The following is a 24,384-nucleotide window of genomic DNA, read 5'->3' as shown; positions in this document are numbered from 1 at the left end:
CCGCCCCCTCCCGCTGACTCCGCCCCCTTCCCCGCGCGCACGCGCACAGACAGCGACCGATCGGTGCCAACCTTCACGTCACCCGGTGCCGGGTGTCGTGGTCCCGCTCTATTCCCGTTACTCGTGTCCCGCTTTGTCCGCTCTCCCGCCCCCCCCCGGTGTCGGGGTCCCACTCTATCCGTCCCCCTGTCTGATATCGCGGTTCGGCTCTGTCCCCGGTGCCCGGTATCACGGTCCCGCTCTACCCCCCCCCGTACCCGGTGTCAGGTCCCGCGGTGCCCGGCTCCGGGTTTAAATTCTCTCTGACCTATCGGAGTTGCTGCCCTGCTCACGTGATCAGGGCCCGCTTTTACCCGGCGGGCTCTGCGCCCTGGACCATCGTGCCACGCGGAAGGTAAGTCGTCTCTCTTGGCCAGTGGTTACCATGGAGACGGGGCCTACTCTTGGGCCCCTAATTGAGAGAGAGTGTCTCAGAGTGAGCAGCAGGTAGGTAGGCGGTGGGCTCACACTGATAACCGCTGCAGATCGGGGTGAGGTGGAGATGATTAAAGCCAATACCCACCTTTCATCATGCACTGGGACAATGTGTTTAAAATAACAACAATTACTTAGTCCATCAATGGGACTAACCTTTCCAATGGACAGGCTCAGGACTGATTCCAGCCCTCGTCTACATCCACCAGTTGTGTTGTGTTTTCCCTGAATTTGTCATAGCTTCATATTCTGTCCCAGATGGTTGAGTATGGTTGCCATTACAAAAGAGAAAGTGCTAGAAAAGCTAAAAGGTCTTAAAATTGATAAATCTCCTGGCCCTGATGGGTTACATCCTAGAGTTCTCAGGGAGGTGGCTGAGGGAATAGCGGAGGTGTTGGTTGAGATCTTTCAAAAGTCACTGGAGTCAGGGAAAGTCCCGGATGATTGGAAGATCGCTGTTGTAACCCCCTTGTTCAAGAAAGGATCAAGACAAAAGATGGAAAATTATAAGCCAATTAGCCTAACCTCAGTTGTTGGTAAAATTCTAGAATCCATCATTAAGGATGAGGTTTCTAAATTCTTGGAAGAGCAGGGTCGGATTAGAACAAGTCAACATGGATTTAGTAAGGGGAGGTCGTGCCTGACAAACCTGTTGGGAGTTCTTTGAAGAGGTGACAAGTAGGTTAGACCAGGGAAACCCAGTGGATGTTATCTACCTAGACTTCCAAAAGGCCTTTGATAAGGTGCCACACGGGAGGCTGCTGAGCAAGGTGAGGGCCCATGGTGTTCGAGATGAGCTACTGGTATGGATTGAGGATTGGCTGTCTGACAGAAGGCAGAGAGTTGGGAAAAAAGGTTCTTTTTCGCAATGGCAGCCGGTGACAAGTGCTGTCCCGCAAGGTTCAGTGTTGGGGACGCAGCTGTTCACATTATATATTAATGATCTGGATGAAGGGACTGGGGGCATTCTAGTGAAGTTTGCCGATGATACAAAGTTAGGTGGACAGGCAGGTAATACTGAGGAAGTGGGAGGCTGCAGAAGGATCTAGACAGTTTGGAGGAGTGGTCCAGGAAATGGCTGATGGAATTCAATGTGAGCAAATGCGAGGTCTTGCACTTTGGAAAAAAGAATAGAAGCATGGATTACTTTCTAAACGGTGAGAAAATTCATAAGCCAAAGTACAGAGGGATCTGGGAGTGCTAGTTGAGGATTCTCTAAAGGTAAACATGCAGGTTGAGTCCGTGATTAAGAAAGCGAATGCAATGTTGTCAATTATCTCAAGAAGGTTGGAATATAAAAGCACTGTTGTGCTACTGAGACTTTATAAAGCTCTGGTTAGGCCCCATTTGGAGTACTGTGTCCAGTTTTGGTCCCCACACCTCAGAAAGGACATACTGGCACTGGAGCATGTCCAGCAGAGATTCACACAGATGATCCCTGGAATGGTAGGTCTAACATATGAGGAACGGCTGAGGATCCTGGGATTGTATTCATTGGAGTTTAGAAATTAAGGGGAGATCTAATAGAAACTTACAAGATAATACATGGCTTGGAGAGGGTGGACACTAGGAAATTGTTTCCATTAGGCGAGGAGACTAGGACCCCGTGGACACAGCCTTAGAATTAGAGGGGGTAAATTCAGAACAGAAATGCGGAGACATTTCTTCAGCCAGAGAGTGGTGGGCCTGTGGAATTCATTGCCACAGAGTGCAGGTGGAGTCTGGGATGCTAAATGTCTTGAAGGCAGAAATTAATAAATTCTTGATGTCACAAGGAATTAAGGGCTACGGGGAGAATGCGGGTAAGTGGAGTTGAAATGCCCATCAGCCATGATTGAATGGCGGAGTGGACTCGATAGGCCGAATGGCCTTACTTCCGCTTCTATGTCTTATGGTCTTAAATTTAAACCCATCTCACAAATGATGAAGAGTCTGGAGGAAGTAAATGATAACCCATTAATCCATTGTCAATTGTTGGAAAATCCCATCTGGTTCACTAATGACCATCAGTGAAAAAAAAGCCATCCTTACCTGGTCTTGGACAATATGTGAGTCCAGACCCACAGCTAATGTGGTTGACTCTTAACTGCCCTCTGGGCAATTAGGGACAGGCAATAAATTCACACCTAGCCAGTGATGCCCTTGTCCTGTGAATTACTAGAAGCTGAACACCTTGGTGAATAAATCAAGAATCCAAGTACACAAACTGAACAACAAAAGAAAAAGGGCAACATAAGAGAAATATCCTTTATAGTATAAGTGATTATGATTTGGAATACAGCCTGAAATTATAGCAGAAGTAAATTCAATCACAGCTTCCAGAACAGAATTGGATAGAAGAGAAAATGATTTGCAGGGCTCCAGGTCAAAGCAGGGCTGTAGGATTATTAGTGTTGGTCTTTAGACAGCCATCATGGTCAGGAGTGGCTGAATGGTTTCTTGTGCTGTAATGCAAGTTTTGAGAAGATTGAGCAGGTTGAGGTTCTAGATGTAGGTTTGCTCGCTGAGCTGGAAGGTTCATTTTCAAACATTTTGTCACCATACTAGGTAGCGTCATCAGTGAGCCTCTGGATGAAGCACTGGTGGCATAGCCCACTTTCTATTTATGAGTTTAGGTTTCCTTGTGTTGGTGATGTAATTTCCTGTTCTTTTTCTCAGGGGGCCGTAGATGGAATCCAAGTCAATTTGTTTGTTGAAGGAGTTCCAGTTGGATTGCCATGCTTCTAGGGATTCCTGTGCGTGTCTCTATTTTGCTTGTCCTAGGATGGATGTGGTGTCCCAGTCAAAGTGGTGTCCTTCCTCATCTCTATGTGAGGATACTAATGAGAGTGGGTCATGTCTTTTGGTGGCTAGTTGATGTTCATGGATCCTGGTGGCTAGTTTTCTGCCTAAGTCATTTCATAGGTGGCATTCTGTTGGATGGCATTGGTTTCCCATTTTCAGGCCAGTTTTAGCGTATTGCCCCCATTGGTGTTAGGAGTTTTGAGAAGATTTGTAGCTCAAGTTGAGCTTCTGGATATAGGTTTGCTCGCTGAGCTGGAAGGTTCATTTTCAAAAAAAAACTTCAGAAATCTGGAGAAATAAATAAGACTGACTTCCAAAAATTGAAAACAGATGGATCCAACACACCACCACCTATGGATTACCCAAAATTCACAAACCAGGAGCCCTCTTCAGACCCATAGTCTCACTACCTGGAATATCAACTTACAGATTGGCCAAGGAACTACACCAAAGACTAAAACACTTAGTAGAAGGCTCACATCACTCCATCCAAGAGTTCCTGAAGACCAAAGACACCAAGCTAGAAGAGGATGAAATAATGGTCTCCTTTGATGTAACAGCCCTGGTCACATCCGTCAACATCAACCTGGCCAAGGAAACGCTGACAACATTGTTAGAAGAACCAAAGACACATACACCAAACACCACTAACTTCATCAGCAAGGACAATATCGTCATGCTAGTGTACCTATGCCTTACCACCCACTTCACCTTCAACAACAAAACCTACAAACAAATCAACGGAACATCCATGGGGTCTCCGTTATCAGGGTTCTTAGCAGAGGCAGTAATGCAGAGACTTGAACAAACAGCTCTGCCAACCATCCAACCCAAATTTGGGTCCGCTACGTAGATGACACCTTCGTCATCACGAAACAAAACAAATTAGAGGAAACCTTCAAGACCATCAATAATACCCTTACTGGCATAAAATTCACCAAAGAGGAAAATCACAACAAACTGCCATTCCTAGATGTTACAGTACAGTGAACAGCCAATGGGAAACTTCAAACCAGTGTCTACAGGAAAACAACACAGATGGACCAAATATTAAACTACAGAAGCTATCTTCCCAACACCCACAAATGAAGCTGCATTAGAACATTATTTCAATAAGCGACTACACAGAGCAGAGGAAAATCACCTATACAGCCTGTTCAAAAAGAACAATACCCAATGAACATAGTCTGCCAATATCTCAGCAACAAATCCTAACAAGCAAACAAAACCCGTCCAGAAACCCTAGCTACTCACCCCTATATCAAAGACATCTTGGAAATGACTGCCAGACTACTCAGACCCCTTGGCATCATGGTAGCCCACAAACCCAGCAACACATTAAAACAGAAGCTAATGAACTTGAAAGACCCAATACAGACAACAAGCAAAACTAATGTCATTTACAAGAACTGTAACAAACACTACATTGGACAAATAGGCAGAAAACTAGCCACCAGGATACATGAACGTCAACTGGCTACAAAAAGACATGACTCACTCTCACTAGTTTCCTTACATACAGATGAGGAAGGACACCACTTCAACTGGGACAACACATTCATCCTAGGACAAGCGAGACAGAAACACGCTCGGGAATCCCTAGAAGCATGGCATTCCAACCGGAACTCTTATTAACAAACACATTGACTTGGTTCCCATTTACCACCCCCTGAGAAAAGAAACAGGAAATGACATCACCAACCCAAGGAAGCCTAAACACATAAATAGAAAGTGGGCTATGCCATCAGTGCTTCATCCAGAGACTCACTGATGATGTGAACTAGTATGGTGACAAAACATTTGAAAACAAACCTTCCAGCACAGCAAGCAAACCTACATCCTGTGCTGTAATGATTCTGCAATTCTATTTCTTGGCTGCCTTACTATCCCAAATTATTAGTCGTAATGGAACCTGGAAGCAAAAGATTGCCTGTTGCTTCTCATGTTGAGGCATGTTGGTGGTAAGGTAGGTGATCGTAGTGTCACCATGGCTTTACACAATCAGAATTTCATCTCGTTTAAAAGTATGATTTTCAAGGTTACAAAAAATCTAGTTTATCCTCAACTACTTGCCTTGGCAAAGGATGGCATGGATGATAATGGAATGCATTTGTGATAAGGACCAAGAAAATTACATTTTTTCTCATTGTTGCCTCTTTGGGTCATTTAGAGCCTTGAATTCATACAGCATGGGTCTCTCCTGATAATATCTGGTGTCTCTCAGTCTCAGGGTGACATTCAGTAATATCTGTCAGTCGCAGTGAGTTATCTGCTGTATCTCACTCACTGGATAATGTCTGGTGTCTCTTGATCTCTCTCAAGATGATATCTTATAATCCATAGAATAGAATTGAATTTCTACAGTGTGGAAACAGGCTATTTAGCCCAACCAGTCCACACCAAGCCTTTGAAGACCATCCCTCCAGGATCCATCACCCTGCATTTCCAATGGCTATCACACCTAACGTACACATCCCTGAACATTATGGATAATTTAGCATGGTCAATCTACGTGCACATCTTTGGACTGTAGGAGGAAATCAGAGCACCCAGCAGGAACCCTCACAAACTTGGGGAGAATGTGCAAACTCCACACAGATAGTTGCCTGAGGGTGGAATTGAACCCGGGTCCCTGGTGCTGTTAGGCAGCAGTGCTGACCACTGTGCCACCCCATGACTGCTGGTGCTTGGTCCTACTGAGGGATGGGTTGCAGTCCCTAGTCATTTTATGGTGGACTTAAAATCTTTTAAGTGTATTGCATTCATTCCTAAAGTTTTTGAGAAAAGTAAATGAACATCATCCCTCCAGGTATGACCACCTGGAAACAAGCTGTAATGAAGGAGCACTAGGATGGAGGGCAGGATGAATTAATTTCTACCAAGAGATGAAGGCTTCAGTGGATGGCTGCAATGGCAATTGAAACCAAGAGATAACGTTTGCATTTCTATAGCACCTTTCACAGGACTGTCCCAGGTGTTTTACAGATGGTGAAGTACCTTTTGAAGTCTAGTCACTGCTGTAAGGTAGGAAACACAGCAGTTCATTTTCACACAGTAAACTTCCACAAATAGCAATGATGATATTTTATGTCAGTTGAGGGATGAATATTAGCTATGATTTCAGGGGGAACTTACCTGCTCTTCTTCAAAATAGACATTAAAGTTCTATGACACTGTTTGAGAGAGCAGACAGGATACCATTTCTGTGTGTGTGTGTGCACATAGTTTTGCTTTTGTGTGTGCATAGCATTGTTTTTGTTTGTGTGCATATTCTGTTTGTGTATCTGTGTGAGTAATTCAATTTGTGTCTGCATGTGTAGCTTTGTTTGCAAGTGCATGCCTAATGTGTGTAGCACTTTTTATTATGTGTAGCATTGTTTTTGTCTAACTTTTTAAAAAAGTAAACAAAATGGTAGATTCAGAGGACTTCTAAGAGAATAAAGCCTGCAGTTTTGAACAAGCAACAACAGACTTGATACAAAGTTAGCACAATAATACATCAACAATAAATGTACAGTTTATTAACCCAGATTAACACTCAATAAACATGGACAATAGAGTGATTAAACACCCCCCCCCCCTCCCCCACACACACATCAAATTGCAAGTTTGATCAAGACAGACCTGATAGATTGCTCAGTTATGGCAGACATTGGTATATGTCAATCTCATTAAATGTCACAAGGGGTGACAATTCTTCACTTTTTGCTGATCTATCTTTGAAATTTCCTCTTGAGAACTGCTCCATCATGGACTGCCTCATTAATTGAATGAGTTTTAGTTAATTGCCCTCCTTTCTTGGACATTCACTCCCCACTGAACTCTGAAACTGCTTTCCTGTACTTGTTCACATGCATAATTCCAGCTCTTTACAGTCACCTGGCCTAGCCTAGCTTAGCCGGAGCCCCCCCACAGCTCTTAGGACATCCCTCTGCCCTCACGTGACAAAATTTTTGTACAGGAAAGAGATGAATATGTTATCTCTGACAGTCCCCCTCCCATCCTCTGACTCAACTGTAACTTTTGAACTCCCCTTTTTAATCCCAAATTATCCTGAGTGATCTTTTGAAAACCTCACAATAGGCCCCTCCATTATTGTTGGGTAGAATTGAAAATTGCTACCTATTAACTCTTGGAACTGTTCCATGAACATTACCAATTATAGATTGCTGGCGTGCTCAGCACAAATAGAGGATTTAATGGCATTGTGCAACGGCAGCTCATGTACAGACTGTTGTGTGCACAAATAGCCCATATAAGTCCAGCGCCTGTGCCTGAAATAAGAGCCTACCACCAGGAAGCTTCCCGTTATTTGATTATGAAATATTTGATTATGAAATAGACACTGCCAAATGTTTCTTGAAACCTCAGCGTCTGCATTAACCTGTTGTTGTCAGAGTACCAGTTTAAGAAAATTATTTCTTCATCTTTTTATAATTTCATTTTAAGATCTTTACTATTGGGTATTATGCAGTTCTTTAAAAATATTGAAACTGATGTTCATAAGACATTCAGGGCCTTGGGAATATTGGATAGCTACCAATCCCAGTGTTGGAAAACAGAACGGGCAATGGAGAATAGAGAGCTACAGGCTTCCAGCATGAACAGGAGACAGCTCCTGATGACTTCACCAAAGTAAGGAAAGTGCATGGAACGGGACAATAATTTTGCAACACTTTCTTTGAAGTATTCGATGAGTAAAACCAAGAGATGGAGGTTTAGCTTCAGAATGTTCTGTGTCAAAATGACCAGATAAGATTTCTCAGTCAGGTCCTAAACCTGAAATTATGTAAGAAAAGTTTCAATGCTGCAGGAGGACAACATGGATTTCATAGAACCCTGAGTTTAATCACAAAATTGTGATAGCACATTTGGTCTATTGATGAGTCCATTGGTTTCCTTTGTTGCCTTTCTCATCAGACTTGCTACACTTGTGACTTCAGAGGGCTGAGGTCAGCTGCAATGCAGGTTACTTTGAATAACATTCGAGATTGTCTGGTGTTCCATCCTCAGAGTAGGAGAATCAACGTTTCAAACATAAGCTGAGCACAGGGGCTGAGAGATAAATGGGAGGGGGTTGGGCCTCGGGGGAAGGTAGCTAGGAATGCGATAGATAGAAGAAGGTGAGAGGGTGATGGTCATAGGTCGGAGTTCGGGGTGGAGCAGATAAGTGGGAAGGAAGATAGACAAGTGGGAAGGAAGATAGACAGGTGGGACAGCTTCCTCATCTCCCCTCCCCCACCTCATCCCAGATCCAACCCTCCAACTTGCACCGCCCTCTTGAACAGTCCTACCTGTCCATTTTCCTTCCAACCTATCTGCTCCACCCTCCACTCCAACCTATTATCATTATCCCTTCACCTTCATCTAACTATCACAAACCTAGCTACCTCCTCCCAGCCCCAGCCCCATCCCATTTATCTGACCGGCTGTGCTTTTCCAGCAGCATACATTTTGACAGATATCCAGCATCTGCAGTCCTCACTTTATCCTGCTGAAGTTTAATGATCGTCCTCAGTTCCCATCCACACCTTCCTGTCTGCTAACTGCCATTCATTATTAAGCACATCTGCTTCTGATGGCAAGAAGTGTTTCTCGTAACCAATTGAGGTGAGGGGTTTCACCATTAATGTTGTGCTGGTTTCTGGCTCTTCCACAAGTTTCTTTTCCAAACAAGTGGAGGCCTCTGGAGGTGCAGAATGACAACTCATCCAGTAAGTATCTTCTGAGCTGCTGGGTCTGATGTCTTCTGCCAGAGTGGAATTGTTGCTTGTTGTGAATGGAACTTCAACCTTGATGTCAGTTTCAATCTGTAAGTCAGTTTCAATCTCTTCCAACTCATCAATTACTGGCTCCACTGGTACCTCACGATAGCTCGGAGGGTAATCATACTGAGAATAGATAATCAATAATGATCAGTACTTCAAGTCAATGTTAGTTTCTCTTCTATGTCAAAAAATATAACTTATTCCATATATTTCGCAAAACTGCATTTTGAAGCTGTTTAAGTTTCAGTGTGGGGTTCAGGGATGGGGTTTAGTCTTGGGAATCCAAGTTGAGAGTCCAGGGTGGGGCTGTAGCATGAGGGTACAGGGGTGTAGGAAAGATTCTATAAGGATAGTAAATATGTTGTAGATTTCAAATCCTTAGAATCAAAAGTGTTTTGGCGTCACAATATCAGAAATAATAGTTGATGCTTTCTCAGTTTGTGCTTCCCTATTATCAAGCGTGTGTTTTCTTGAAAGTGCTCTATATTCATCTCCTGAAGGTGGAGGCTCCCACTGAAACACAGGCTGTAAGTGTACATGTCACACTACACGTTACCCATTCTCCCATAGAACCAAACATTACGCCATGTTCTGTTTGCAGTCTAAGTTGGTTCTACATAGTGTCAAACAAGCGAAAATCAGGCCTGATTGACTAACAGCAGTTGATACACTTGATTCTCCAATCGAAGTTCAATTACTCATCACATCAGGTATACAGCTGGATTGATCTACAACAAGAACATCAAAAACTTATATTTCTATAGCACTTTAAATGTCAATGCTGGAGCGTTATCAAGAGATAATCTGAGAGTGAGCCACAAAAGGCCATATTAGTGCAGCTAACCAAAAACTTAATTCAACAGATCGGATTTAAGAAATATTTTATAAGGGTAGTAAAGGAGAGTTGGAGAGGATTGTGGATAAAACTCTGGAGCTCAGGACTGAAATGCGCTCACCAGTTGTGGACTAATTAGAATCAGAAATCTGCAAGAGAAATTTAAAAAGTGCTGAGATGTGGGGAGGGTTATAAAGCTGCAGGAGGTAATGGGCACTGGGAGAAGGATGGCCATGGCAGAATTTGCACATGTGGATGAGAATTTTAAAATCACTGCATTGCCTGACTGGAAGTCAGTGTAGATCAACAGGCTTGGGGTAAATGGAATGGTGTGTTAGGATACAACTGTCATTTTTAGATTAGATTACTTACAGTGTGGAAACAGGCCCTTCGGCCCAACAAGTCCACACCGACCCGCCGAAGTGTAACCCATCCAGACCCATTCTCCTACATTTACCCCTTCACCTATCACTACGGGCAATTTAGCATGGCCAATTCACCTAACCTGCACATTTTTGGATTGTGGGAGGAAACCCACGCACCCGGAGGAAACCCACGCAGACACGGGGAGAATGCAAACTCCACACAGTCAGACGCCTGAGGCGGGAATTGAACCCAGGTCTCTGGCGCTGTGAGGCAGCAGTGCTAACCACTGCACCATTTGGTGCAGATGCATCAAAATTGCTGTTGGGAAGCTCCAGGATCTTGACCCAGTGTCAGTGTCAGACTGGTCAGATGTTTCCAAGTCAGGATGATGAGAGGCTTAGTGATGAACTTTCAGGTGGTGGGGTTCCCCATGTATCTGCTGCCCTTGTCATTTAGATTGTTAGAGATTGTGGGTTTAGAAGAAGCTGCTGAAGGAGCCTTGGTGAATTTCTGGAGTGCATTTGTAAATAGTACACACTGTGCATTGGTCGTGAGGGAGTGAATGTTTGTGGATGTGGTGCCAATCAAGTTTGCTGCTTTGTCTGGGATGATGTCAGGCATCTTGAGTGTTGTTGGAGCTGCATTCATCCATCACTCTCCTGGTTTGTGTTTTTATCGATGGTGGACAGGCTTTGTGGAAACATAAGGTGAGGCAGTGTAAGGGTCCTCGACTCTTGTAGCCACAGTTTTAATATGGCTTGCTATGCATCTAGTAATGGGGGGGGGGGGGGGGAGGAGGTGGATGTGCGTGCGTGTATGTAAGTTCTGTGCATGTCAATCAGTATGCTGATCATGGCATCCAGAAATCATTGCCGCACATGGACTCTGGTGGTCCATGCAGCCAGAAGATTAGAGAGATCGCTGATAGCTAGTACAGTTCAGTTTCTGAACAATGAAAACTTCCAGAACATTGATTCCAGGGTAATGCCAATGATGGTAATGCCATTGAGTGTCAAGATGTAATGATTAGATTCTCTTTTGTTGGAAAGCTTATTCCAGTCAAAAAGAAGGACTCGATGGAAATGATGAGCTCTTCTTATTTAACAAAGGTGGTCAGGAGAGTATCCAATCAAAATTAGGTGTAAAAAGTGGTGAAACCTCGTGGTATGTCAGAGGCTTAGAAAGTTTTAGGAACCAGCAGCGATGAGTATGAAGCAAATAAAGAAGGACAAATTGATTACGAAAATAAATCGGCCAGAACTGTGAAAGCAAACAGCAAGTGCATCTACGGGCAAATAAAAAGAAAGCGAATAGCTAAATAAGTGTGGGACCCTTGGAGGATGCAACTGGGAAATCCATAACAAAAAATAGAGATAATTTAAACCAATAGTTTGCATTGGTCTTCACATCCTAAATGTAAGTAATATGCTAATGGGGTGGGGAAGATATCGTAACAGTCTCTTATCATGAGGGACAAGTATTTAATAAGTAATAAGTGTAAAGGCAGACAGGTTGCCAGACCTGATGATCTGTTGTCAAGGAGAGGTAGTAAAGATACAGAGAATGTGATGCATTGTGTTCAGTTCTGGGCTTTTCATTGTCTTTATTTCTTACACTGTTAGAAAAAGTTTGATTAAAGGCATGAACATCCTTACCTGCTCGTGCCCAACATTGCTGTTCCTTGGATCCGGAACTTTTTGGCAACACCACTGAGGTAAGTAGAATGAGCTGCAGCTTTGTATTCTGAAAGGCATGCAGAAGGAAGAGATATTCAGAACCTTGAGTCTGTTCCATCATTTATCTGCCTTGGTTCCATAATCCTTTGTATTTTTGAATCTCTACATTCTACTGATGTCAGTCTTAAAATGTTTATTTGACCCACAGCCTTTACAGTCTTTTACAGATTTCCACTCCCTCTTGTATGAAGAAATGCTTCCTGATGTTTCCTTGAAGGATCCAGTTCAAATATTAAAATTATGCACTCCCTTGTTCTAACTTCTTCTGATAGGGAAATGGACCACTTAGAATTATCAGGAATATGCAGCATTGAAATAGACCATTCAGCCCAGCCAGTCCCTGCCAGTGTTTATGCTTCACATGATCTCCTCTCGCCCAATCAGAATGTTTTCTCCTCTTTTATCCTGCATGCCTTTCCCTAGCTCACCTATTCACTTTGGTGACTCCCTGTGGTAATTATTCCCACATTCTCACCATTCTGGCTGAAGAGAATGTGTTTAAAATCTCCTCTTGTATACAATCTACTGAGCATCATTTAATATAGCAAATCGCAAAGTCGTAAAGAACATAGAACAATACAGCACAGAGCAGCCCCTTTGGCCATCGATGTTGCACCGACCTGTGAACTATTCTCGGCTCATCCCCCTACACTATCCCAAAATCATCCATGTGCTTATCTAAGGATTGTTTAAATCTCCCTAATGTGGCTGAGTTGACTACATTAGCAGATAGGGCATTCCATGCCCTTAGCACTGTCTGTATAAAGAACCTGCCTCTGACATCTGTCTTAAATCTATCACCCCTCAAATTGTAGTTATGCCCTCTCATACATGTTGATGTCATCATCCTAGGAAAAAGACTCTAACTGTCTACCCTATCTAATCTTCTGATCATCTTGTATGCCTCTATCAAATCCCCTCTTCGCCCTCTTCTTGCCAATGAGAACAGGCTCAAGTCTCTCAGCCTTTCTTATAAGACCTTCCCTCCAGTCCAGGCAACATCTTGGTAAATCTCCTCTGCACCTTTTCCAATGCTTCCACATCCTTCCTGAAATATGGGGACCAGAACTGTACACAATATTCAAAGTGTGGCCGCACCAGCGTTTTGTATAGTTGCAACATTATATTGCGGTTCCGGAACTCAATCCCTCTACCAATGAATCCTAACACACCGTATGCCTTCTTAACAGCACTATCCACCTGGGTGGAAACCTTCAGGGATCTATGTACTTGGATTCCAAGATCCCTCTGCACATCCATCCTACCAAGAATCTTTACATCGACCCAGTACTCTGCCTTCCTGTTATTCTTCCCAAAGTGTATCACCTCACATTTAGCTGCATTGAACTACATGTACAGCATAGAGATGTGCAGCACGGAAACAGACCCTTCGGTCCAACCCGTCCATGCTGACCAGATATCCCAACCCAATCTAGTCCCACCTGCCAGGACTCGGCCCATATCCCTCCAAACCCTTCCTATTCATTATACCCATCCAGATGCCTTTTAAGTGTTGCAATTGTACCAGCCTCCACCACTTCCTCTGGCAGCCCATTCCACACACATACCACTCTCTGTGTGAAAAAGTTGCCTCTTAGATCTCTTTTATATCTTTCCCCTCTCACCCTAAACCTATGCCCTCTAGTTCTGGACTCCCCCATCCTAGGCAAAAGACCTTGTTTATTTACCTTATCCATGCCCTTCATGATTTTATAAACTTCTATAAGATCACCCCTTAGCCTTCGACGCTCCAGGGAAAACAGCCTCTCCCTATAAACATCTCCCTATAGCTCAAATCCTCCATCCCTGGCAATATCTTTGTAAATCTTTTCTGAAACCTTTCAAGTTTCACAACATCATCCCAATAGGAAGGAGACCAGAATTGCATGCAATATTCCAACAGTAGCCTAACCACTATCCTGTACAGCCGCAACATGACCTCCCAACTCCTGTACTCAATACTCTGACAAATAAAGGAAAGCATACCAAGCGCCATCTTCACTATCCTATCTACCTGTGACTCCACTTTCAAGGAGCTATGAACCTGCACTCCAAGGTCTCTTTGTTCAGCAACACTCCCCAGGACCTTACCATTTAGTGTATAAGTCCTGCTCTGATTTGCTTTCCCAAAATGCAGCACCTCGCATTTATCTGAATTAAACTCCATCTGCCACTCCTTAGCCCAACTCCTTAAAAGTTTCACACAGTCAGTGACATGGGTGGTTGGAAAATATATTGTCATTTTTGGTGATGTAGTACACCACATTTTACTGGGCCAGAGATCATTTACTTAAGATTATGAAACTGATGAGCTAACCTGGCAAATTTAAACCTTCTCTACAATGTCTCCTCAGAAACTCAGTGCAGTACCTGTGCAATATCATCTGCAAATTAGCAAGATGTTGATGGAGATTGCTGTACTACAAGACAGCAGTGAACCCTCTTGCTAATTAAACCAAACACTCAGAAAAGCTCACCTCGCCTCATAATCTGTTAAAGTATGAGTGACAGAGAACTCCCAAATTCCACTATTCAAAGAATATAATATCAGTTTATTCTTTAACTCCTAAAAGTGAACACTAAACAGCAACTATTTACAACTCTAAGCCTCCCTTTCTCTTAACTGCTTATTATCTGCCTCCCACTTTATAGGAATATAATGTTCCAGTAAAATCTTATTAAAATTGCATCAGCTTAATTTCAAACCACACAGTGGCTTTCGTCATCGGTGTCTGTCTTCTTCTGGCTGAAGATCTCCCTGGGTCATCTTTCTTTTTACTGTGAAGATGTTTCATATGAAAAAAGATACCTTTGATAGAGGGTGTTTTGCTGGAAGTTACTCTGTCTAACTTTCAAAATGCCTGCTTCTTTATACCCCAAGCATCGGATTGCCTTATAGGTTTGAGGTTGGCAAAAACATTAAAATCAAACTCGACTGGGGCATAATTTAAACTGGCTAAATTCAAATTGTTGTCAAAACAGCAACCAAAACTCAGGTATACATTTCATAGCCAAATGTTACATATTTTCAATTTTCCAGTGCACCGTGAGACTGCTAGCTAGTCATATGACAAGTGCTTGGAAACTCTCAGTGCAAGACAGCATTCGCTGTCTCTTAAAGGTACAGGAGAAAGTAAGGTCTGCAGATGCTGGAGATCAAAGTTGAAACTTTATTGCTGGAACAGCACAGCAGGTCAGGCAGCATCCAGGGAACAGGAGATTCGACGTTTCGGGCACAGGCCCTTCTTCAGGAATGAGCAGAGAGTGTTCAGAACCCCACTGGTCCTCACCTACCACCCCACCAATCTCCATGTACAGCGCATCATCCGCCGTCACTTCCGCCACCTCCAAACAGACCCCAGCACCAAGGATATATTTCCCTCCCCTCCCCTATCAGCTTTCCGTAGAGACCACTCCCTCCGCGACTCCCTTGTCAGATCCACACCCCCCACCGACCCAACCACCACTCCCGGCACCTTCCCTTGCAACCGCAGGAGGTGCAACACTTGCGCCCACACCTCCCCCCTCACTTCTCTCCAAGGCCCCAGGGGAAACTTCCATATCCGCCACAGATTCACCTGCACCTCCACCCACATCATCTACTGCATCCGCTGCAGCCGGTGTGGCCTCCTCTATATTGGGGAGACAGGCCGCCTACTTGCGGAGCGATTCAGGGAGCACCTCTGGGCCACCCGGACGAACCAACCCAACCAACCTGTGGCACAGCATTTCAACTCCCCCTCCCACTCCACCGAGGATATGCAGGTCATTGGACTCATCCACCGCCAAACCACAACAACCCGACGGTCGGAGGAGGAGCGTCTTATCTTCCGACTGGGAACCCTCCAACCGCAGGGGATGAACTTGGACTTCACCAGTTTCTTCATCCCCCCTCCCCCCACCTTGTCTCAGCCGGATCCTTCCAGCCCGGCACCGCCTTCCTGACCTGCAGTCTTCTTCTTGACCTCTCCGCCTCCACCCTACTCCGACCTATCACCCTCACCTTGACCTCTTTCCACCTATCACATTTCCAACTCCCCTCCTCCAAGTCCCTCCTCCCTACCTTTTATCTTCTCCTGCTGAACACTCTCTGCTCATTCCTGAAGAAGGGCCTGTGCCCGAAACGTCGAATCTCCTGTTCCCTGGATGCTGCCTGACCTGCTGTGCTGTTCCAGCAATAAAGTTTCAACTTAAAGGTACAGTACACACCTTTAACTTCATAACAGCTGGCAGAACCTAACCCCTATCTTGAAACTGGAGCTTAACATAAAGCTCACTCACTCACCCTGTCTCTAGTGAAGACTTGAATCCACTGCTTTCTTTCCTTTCCCTGTTCTAGATATCACCCTGAGAGGAAGGGACGAAGTGAGAGGAAATGCCATTTTATTGAAGTTAAACAATATTGTTTGTGGTCAGACAGGTTCATACACCTTCATACATATAAGCATGCAGAAGGGAAGACATAATTTCACGAGTATCAATGCAGTTATGTGAGCAAAACTATGCGAATTTTCACAAATACAAACAACTGACTGTGTATCGAAAAAGCAGGAAAATCGACGTTTCGGGCAAAAGCCCTCCGAAACGATGATTTTCCTGCTCCCTGGATGATGCCTGACCTGCTGTGCTTTTCCAGCACAACTCTAATCTTGACTCTAATCTCCAGCATCTGCAGTACCCACCTCCACCTGTGTATCTAAAAACTCATAGCCATTTTCTCCATCATGCCAAGGTTCAGTTAATCTTTGGGGACTGACTCACCTTTGTTTATAGAATCTACAGAAACTGAAGGAAATAACTGCAGTCACCACAAATGTAGAGAACAGTGCCACAAGCATCCAGGTCACAACCTGTGAACCTGAACAAAGCAGAAAACAGGATCAGAACTTACACACACGGCCAACAGGCAGGCCTGCTTTTTCACTGACTGGACTGCCCAATACACAAACTACCAGTAGCTGCTTTCACTACATTTTCTCATCAGGCAGCTCTCTTCTGATTCAGAAGGTTACGGTGTCAACCATGACTCCAGGACTTGACTTCAGACAACAGCAGTGCAACACTGAGGGTGTGCAGCACTGTTAGGAGGTCAGTACTGAGTGTATGCTGCACTGTCAGAGGGTCAGTCCTCGGGGCGTGCTGCACTGCCAGTCAGTGCTGAGAGAGTACCGCACTGTTGGAGGATCAGTACTTAGGGCGTGCTGCACTGTCAGAGGGTCAGTACTCGGAGTGGGCTGCACTGCCAAGTCGGTGTTGAGGGAGTACCACACTGTTGGAGGATCAGTACTCAGGGCGTGCTGCACTGTCAGAGGGTCAGTACTGAGGGTGTGCTGCACTGTTGGAGGGTGAGTGCTGAGGGAGTCCCATACTGTTGGAGGGTCAATACTGAGGGAGTGCTGCACTGTTGGAAGGTCAGTGCTGAGGGAGTGCTGCACTGTTGGAGGGTCAGTACTAAGGGAGTGTTGTACTATGGGAGAGTCAGTACTGAGGGTCTGTTGAAAACCATTCTGGGTTGTGATAAGGTGGTGTATGAATTCTTTAATATTTATTTGCCATGATTTATATCAATTCCTCTTAGCTGAAAATGCATTTTCTCATTGTGATTGAGCTTGAGTTTAAAATAAAAACAGAAACAGCTGGGAAAACTCAGGATGTCTGCAGCATCTGCGGAGAGAAAGCAGAATTAATACTGAAGAAGAGTCACTGGATCTGAAATGTTAACTCTGCTTTCCCTTCACAGATGCTTCTAGACCTGCTGAGGTTTTCCCATTGTATCTGTTTTTGTTTCTGATTTTCAACATCCACAGTTGTTTGGTTTTTTTTGTAAAGATCTTGACTTTGACCTTGGGAAAATACTGAGTCATGGCTCTTTCCACATTACAAGGATATCATTGTTTCTCATTGGGTTGCTGGAGATCCTGGACTGTTTTCATTTCAAAAATCTGGAAGTACCATCACTATTTCCTTCCCAAACCACTCCCTTACCCCGTTCACCAACATTACCTTGTGTTTTGAAGTGAAGGTATGGCCCTCTACGTCCCTCTCCTGCAATAGTGGACGCTGTCATCCAGATTGTGTAAGTACTGTCGGGCTCCAAGTGTGACAATGTATATCTGTCTAATGTATAGCTTAAATTGCGAGCTGTGAGGAAGAACAAAGTTTTGAGATGTACATCTTTTTCCCTCATAGAGCCAACATAGAGAAGCATGTAACCATTCATATTTCATCCATGCAGGAACTCTTCAAGTATACGTCCAGCTAAGTGAATGTTGAGGCTTATTCAACAATGGGGCCAATATCCAAGATTCACACACACACACACATTTACAGTCCTGCAGAATCAATGGATCTCAATCAGGAGCCATGCGTTTGTAGCTAACCTGTGATTCCAGGCCAAATGCAAGCCTTACTACGACACATCTCACCCATTCACAGGGGTTTCATTGTAAGCACGGAGATAACACACCCATGGAGTGGGGTTTCATGGTGAGCACCAGACATATTGTACCTATAAATGGGAAGGACATGCTGAGCACCAGAGATAACACAGCACTGAGTGTGGGACATGGTAAACACCAGACATTACACAGCACTGAGTGGGGTTACACAGAGGTTACACATGTTCCCTCTATTAGACTGACACAAACGGCTTCTCACTCAATCTCCTTGTATCATAAATGTTTTACATGAATTGTCAATTTAATCCACCATTGAAATACAACTCTAATAAGTAGCTGAAACAGTTTAATGACAGTTGTTAATAACTGCCAATCAATTCTAGTCCAGTAAATGAGAAGCAAAACAATAATGCATTTCTTCAGGCTGTGGATTGTTGAAGGAGGTTTTAATAGTGTCAGATTTTAATTTTTTTTTCCTTTCTGCCATTTTTTTCTCTCTCTGTCTGTTACTGCAGTCTATTTTCTCTTTCTTTTGTACTTATCTCTGTATAATAACCTCTAACTTATCCTCTTTCTTGATGATTTTTTTATGATTCTAGATCCTGAAGTCTTATTGAGGAAGGAGATACCAGCATGGCCATGTTCTTCAGCAATGCTCTCTGCACATTGTTATTAGCTTGTTCTTAACACAGTAAAATGTTTTGGAGCTGAAGGCTGAAAGAAAGTTGCAGTTCAGTGTGGGGTGACCCACTTCAGTGAGTTCCAGGCCGTCGGGTATTCACTGGCAGTGTCAGGAAAGTAGAGCTGAGGGTTGTGACCCTGGCTGTGAAATAGATTAATTTCTCTGCCACAGCTGTGATAATCAAAGAGAATTCAAAATCCTAAAAACCTAGCTTGAGATATTGCAAGCAATCAGTGACTGCTCAGGACAGACTTTGCAAAGCCTGTGGCAGAGGGATATCAGTACTCAACTGTTGAAAGTCACATGAATTACACAAGCTGTTGGATTCAGGACCAAGATGTGAAAATAAAATGGATAAAACTACTTTAGCTGTGGTCTCACTAATATCCTGTATGCTGGTAGCAAGGCACCTACTTTTATACTCTATTCCCATTGTAATAAAGGTCAACATGCAACTATGTCCCAATTATTTGCTGTACCTACCTACTAACCTTTGTGATTGATGGACAAGGACACCCCGAAAATCATTCTGTGCTGCTGTATTCAGCATTCTGTCTTTACTTCAATAAGATCTTGCTTTTCTGATCTTGCTGCCAAAATCGCAAACCTCACATTTTCACATTATACTCTATTTGTTAAGATTTCTGTCCACTCATTTAATCCACTTTATTTCTTTGTAGACTCTTTACATCCCTCTCAGACTTGTTTTCCTACCTATCTCTATATCATCAACAATTGTGGCAACTCTTTGTCTGAGTCATTAAAATGGATCATAGATCCCACCATTCAATCCTATGGCACCAACCTGAAAATGAGCAACTTGTAATTTTTGAGAAGATTTGTAGCTCATGTTGCGGTTCAGATTATAAGTTTGCTCACTGAGCTGGAAGGTTTGTTTTCAGGCGTTTCGTCACCATGCTAGGTAACATCATCAGTGAGTCTGCGGTGAAGCACTGGTGTTATGTCCCACTTTCTATTTATGTGTCTTAGTCTGTTAAGGAGGGTGATATCATTTCTGGGTTTTTTTTCTCAGAGGTTGGGAAATGGGGTCCAAATCGATGTGTTTATTGATGAAGTTCCAATTTGAATGCCAGGCCTCTAGGAATTCCCGTGCATGTCTCTGTTTAGCCTGTCCTAGGATGGATGTATTGTCCCAGTCAAAGTGGTGTCCTCCTTCAACTATATGTAAGAATATTAGTGATGGTGGGTCATGTCTTTTCATGGCTGGTTTGTGTTCGTGTATCTTGGTGGCTAGTCTTCTGCCTGTCTCTCCGATGTACTGTTTGTTCCAGTCTCTGCATGGTATTTTGTAAATAACATTTGTTTTGCTGATTGTTTGTGATAGTGTCCTTCAGGTTCATCAGCTGCTGTTTAAGTGCATTGATAGGTTTGTGGGCTACTATGATGTCAAGTGGTCGGAGTAGCCTGCTAGTCATTTCAGAGATGTCTTTGATGTATAGTATTGTGACCGGAGTTTCTGGGTCCATTGTTGTTTGTTGTTTGTTGTTTAGGAATCGGCGGACTATGTTTATCGAGTACCCGTTCTTCTCATATACGCTGTATAGGTATTTTTCTTCAGCTGCTCATAGTTCCAGGGTGCTGCAGTGTGTTGTGGCCTGTTTTACTAATGTCCTGATGGAGCTCTGTTTGTGGGTGTTGGGATAATTACTTCTGTAGTTGAGAATCTGGTCTGTGTGCGTTGCTTTCCTGTAGATCTGAAGGTCTCCATTAACTGTTTGTTCCACTGCGACATCTCGGAAGGGGAGTATGTTGATGTTCTCCTCTTTTGTGAATTTTATGCCAGTAAAGATACTGTCAATGATGCTGTAGGTTTCCTTTAATTTGTTCCTTTTTTTTTGTGATGATAAAGGTGTCATCCACGTAGCGGACCCAAAGTTTGGGCTGTTCGTTCAAGCCTCCCCCATCCAACCCAAACTTTGGGTCTGCTCTATGGGTGACACCTTTGTCATCACAAAATGGAACAAATTAGAGGAAACCTACCACATCATCAACAATATCCTGACAGGCATAAAATTCACAAAAGAGGAGGAGAACAACAACAGACTCCCCTTCCTAGTTGTCACAGTGGAACGAACAGTTAATGGAGAACTTCAGACAGGAAAGCAACACACACTGACCAGATACTCAACTACAGAAGCAATCATCTCAATAACCAAAAAAAGAGCTGCATCAGGACATTATTTAAACAGGCCACAACACACTGCAGCATCCAGGAACTATGAGCAGCAGAAGAATAATACCTATACAGTGTATTTGAGAAGAACCGGTCGCCGATAAACACAGTCCGCCGATTCCTAAACAACAAACCCAAACAAGCAGACACAACGGGCCCAGAAACTCTAGCCAGATTACCATACATGAAAGACACCTCTGAAATGACTACCTGCCTACTCCAACTTCTTGGCATCATGGTAGCCCACAAACCTACCAAAACACTTAAACAGGAGCTGATGAACCTAAAGGATTCTATAGAAACAACCAGCAAAACAAATGTCATTTACAAAATACCATGCAAGGACAGGCAGGCAGAAGACTAGCCACCAGGATACATGAACACAAACCAGCCACTAAAAGATATGACCCATCATCACTAATATTCTTACATATAGTTGAAGGAGGACACCACTTTCACTGGGACAACACATCCATCCTAGGGCAGGCTAAACAGAAACACGCACAGGAATTCCAAGAGGCCTGGCATTCAAATTGGAACTTATCAATAAACACATCGATTTGGATCCCACTTACCAACCTCTGAGAAAAGAACCAGAAATAATATCACCCACCTAACAGACCAAGATACATAAATAGTGGGATATAACACCAGTGCTTCACTGGAGGCTCACTGATTATGTTACCTAGCATGGTGATGAAACGTCTGAAAACTAACCTTCTAACTCAGCAAGCAAACTTACAATCTGAATGAGCAATTTTTCCTGACTCTCCATTTCCTGATTATCAGTAGATCCTCCATCTACACTGATACGTCACCCAATACAATAAGACCATAAATAGTAACAGGAATAGGCAATTCAGCCCCTTGAGCCTTGAATTTACCATTCAATAGGATTATGGCTCATCTGACATTCCTCTTGCCAACTTTCTTGCATTTTCCCTGTAACTCCTGATTCTATCTATCTCAGCCTTAAATATGCACAAGGACTCTTTCCGCTGCAGCTGTGTCGAGGTTTTCCAAAGACACTCAAACCTCTGAGAGAAGAAATTCCTTTTTATCTCGATGAGCTCTTGTTCAGTAACCTTTTATATAACACCATTTGGAATGCATTCTAGAAATGCAAATATGCCACATATACTGGTTCCCTTTAATTCAGCCTGCTTTTTACATCTTCAAAGAACTATAATCAATTTGACAAACATGATTTCCCTTTCACAAAATCATGTTGACTGCCTGATATTATTTTGTTTTTCTAAATGTCCAGCTAATATTTCCTTCATAATGAATTCTGTCAATTTTCCTGTCATGGAGTTAGGCTAACAAGCCTATGGTTTTCTGCTTTCTGTATCCCTGTTTTCTTGAATAGTGCTGTTACATTTACAGTTTTCCCTTCTGTTCATACTTTTCCAGAATCCAATAACTCTACAGCCACCTCCTTTAAGTCTGTAGGAAGCAGGTACTTGGGCCAAATGAATCGGAAAGTCTTTTGTTTAGCTTGTAATAGTGATTGTTTTAAGTTCATCTCTTGCTTTAGCTGCCCATTTTCCCACTATTTTTGGGATATATTTTGTATCTTCTACTAATAAGACATTTACAACATACAAAATGCTAAATTGATTCTTCTTACTCTTTTGTTTTGCAAGTCCACCTGGATTCTTGACGTAGTACAGAGTGAGGCATTTTATAAACCCCTGTTGCTGATCCAGTGGGAGATCCTTCCATAGCAGAGTGACCCCAGTCTGGGAGATATTTAGAATTGAGATTTCAGGCCCAGCAAGAGGAACTGCGAGAGAATGAAAATGAAACACTAACATGGAGCAAAAATAACATCTGAGAAATGTTTCATGTACTGCATCTTCGTGAGAACAGGCATCAGTTAACCTGAGGTCATCTGAAAATTGGAAGCATTGAATTGAATAATAACAATTTGTTTTATGGAATTTGAGAAATGTCACATTGATAGAACTGAGCTGATTACTATTTATCGGGTTCCTCCACCATAACCTTCATCATTGTAAATTACATCTTCTCTCAGCCTCAGTATTCAGCTCTTTCCTAGATTCCTAATTCTGAATTTATCCATAAGACTATAACAGCATAAGACATAGGAGGGGAAGTAAGGCCATTCAGCCCGTCGAGTGCACTCCGCCATTTAATCATAGCTAATGGGCATTTCAACTCCACTTACCCACACTCTCCCCATTGTCCTTAATTCCTTGCGAGATTAAGAATTTATCAATCGCTGCCTTGAAGACATTTAACGTCCCAGCCTTCACTGCGCTCTGTGGCAATGAATTCCACAGGCACACCACTCTCTGGCTGAAGAAATGTCTCCTCATTTTCATTCTAAATTGACCCCCTCTAATTCTAACACTGTGCCCACAGGTGCTAGTCTCCCTGCCTAATGGAAACAAATTCCCAGCGTCCACCCTTTCGAAGCCATGCATTATCTTGTAAGTTTCTATTCGATCTCCCCTCAACCTTCTAAACTCTGATGAATACAATCCCAGGATCCTCAGCTGTTCATCATTCCAAAGATCCTCCATGTGAATCTCCACTGGACACGCCCCAGTGCCATTATATCCTTCCTGAAGTTTGGGGCCCAAAATTGGACACAGTATTCTAAGTGGGACCTAACTAGAGCTTTATAAAGTCTCAGAAGCCCATCACTGCTTTTATATTCCAACCCTCTTGAGATAAACGACAACATTATATTTGCTTTCTTAACCACGGACCCAACCTGCAAGTCAACCTTTAGAGAATCCTGGACTATCACACCCAAATCCTTTTGTACTTTGGCTTTATGAATTTTCTCACTGTTTATAAAATAGTCCATGCCTGTATTCTTTTTTCCAAAGCGCAAGACCTTGCGTTTGCTCATGTTGAATTTCATCAGCCATTTTCTCGCACTTTCTCTTTTGTAATGGCTATCATTACTCAACTCTGCTCCCTGACTCTCCTTAATTGTTGGGATATTACTCATGTCTTCCACTGTGAAGACTGGACACAAAGTACTTATTAAGTTCTTCAGCTATTTCCTTATCTCCCATCACGAGCCTTCCTGCACTAATTTGGAGTGGTCCAATTATACGTTCTGCCTCTCGTTTGTTTTTATGTATTTAAAGAAACTTTTGCTATCATTTC

The 24,384-nt window shown here is 43.3% G+C and overlaps 1 protein-coding gene and 1 long non-coding RNA gene across 6 annotated transcripts in view; one reads left to right on the top strand and one right to left on the bottom strand.

The window, feature by feature from the left end:
* Positions 1 to 5,954: 5,954 nt before the first annotated feature.
* On the top strand, positions 5,955 to 19,503 carry LOC148136378 (uncharacterized). Its single transcript, XR_015754505.1, has 4 exons — positions 5,955 to 6,282; positions 11,850 to 11,941; positions 17,848 to 18,039; positions 18,961 to 19,503. It is a non-coding gene; the product is annotated as an uncharacterized LOC148136378 (long non-coding RNA).
* LOC122552393 (interleukin-12 receptor subunit beta-2-like) overlaps positions 6,818 to 24,384 on the bottom strand; it is an 80,923-nt gene continuing 63,356 nt past the window's right edge. For 2 of the 5 annotated variants that reach the window (XM_087983495.1, XM_087983496.1), the window contains exons 11-15: positions 22,868 to 23,023; positions 17,967 to 18,104; positions 16,725 to 16,821; positions 11,883 to 11,970; positions 6,818 to 9,149 (exon numbers count right to left, since the gene is read on the bottom strand). In XM_087983495.1, the coding sequence (XP_087839621.1) occupies positions 8,760 to 9,149; positions 11,883 to 11,970; positions 16,725 to 16,821; positions 17,967 to 18,104; positions 22,868 to 23,023 (869 nt within the window). In that variant the 3' untranslated portion in view covers positions 6,818 to 8,759. The remainder of the gene's footprint in view (positions 9,150 to 11,882; positions 11,971 to 16,724; positions 16,822 to 17,966; positions 18,105 to 22,867; positions 23,024 to 24,384) is intronic. The other 3 variants (XM_087983499.1, XM_087983498.1, XM_087983497.1) reach the window with 2 other exon arrangements.

Source organism: Chiloscyllium plagiosum, unplaced genomic scaffold (genome assembly GCF_037043375.1).
Source record: "Chiloscyllium plagiosum isolate Xiang-an unplaced genomic scaffold, Cpla_swu_hap1 HiC_scaffold_45, whole genome shotgun sequence".
In the NCBI taxonomy this organism is placed as follows: Eukaryota; Metazoa; Chordata; class Chondrichthyes; order Orectolobiformes; family Hemiscylliidae; genus Chiloscyllium; species Chiloscyllium plagiosum.
Note: the sequence above shows the minus strand (reverse complement) of the source record. Positions and strands in the feature narration are given on the sequence as shown.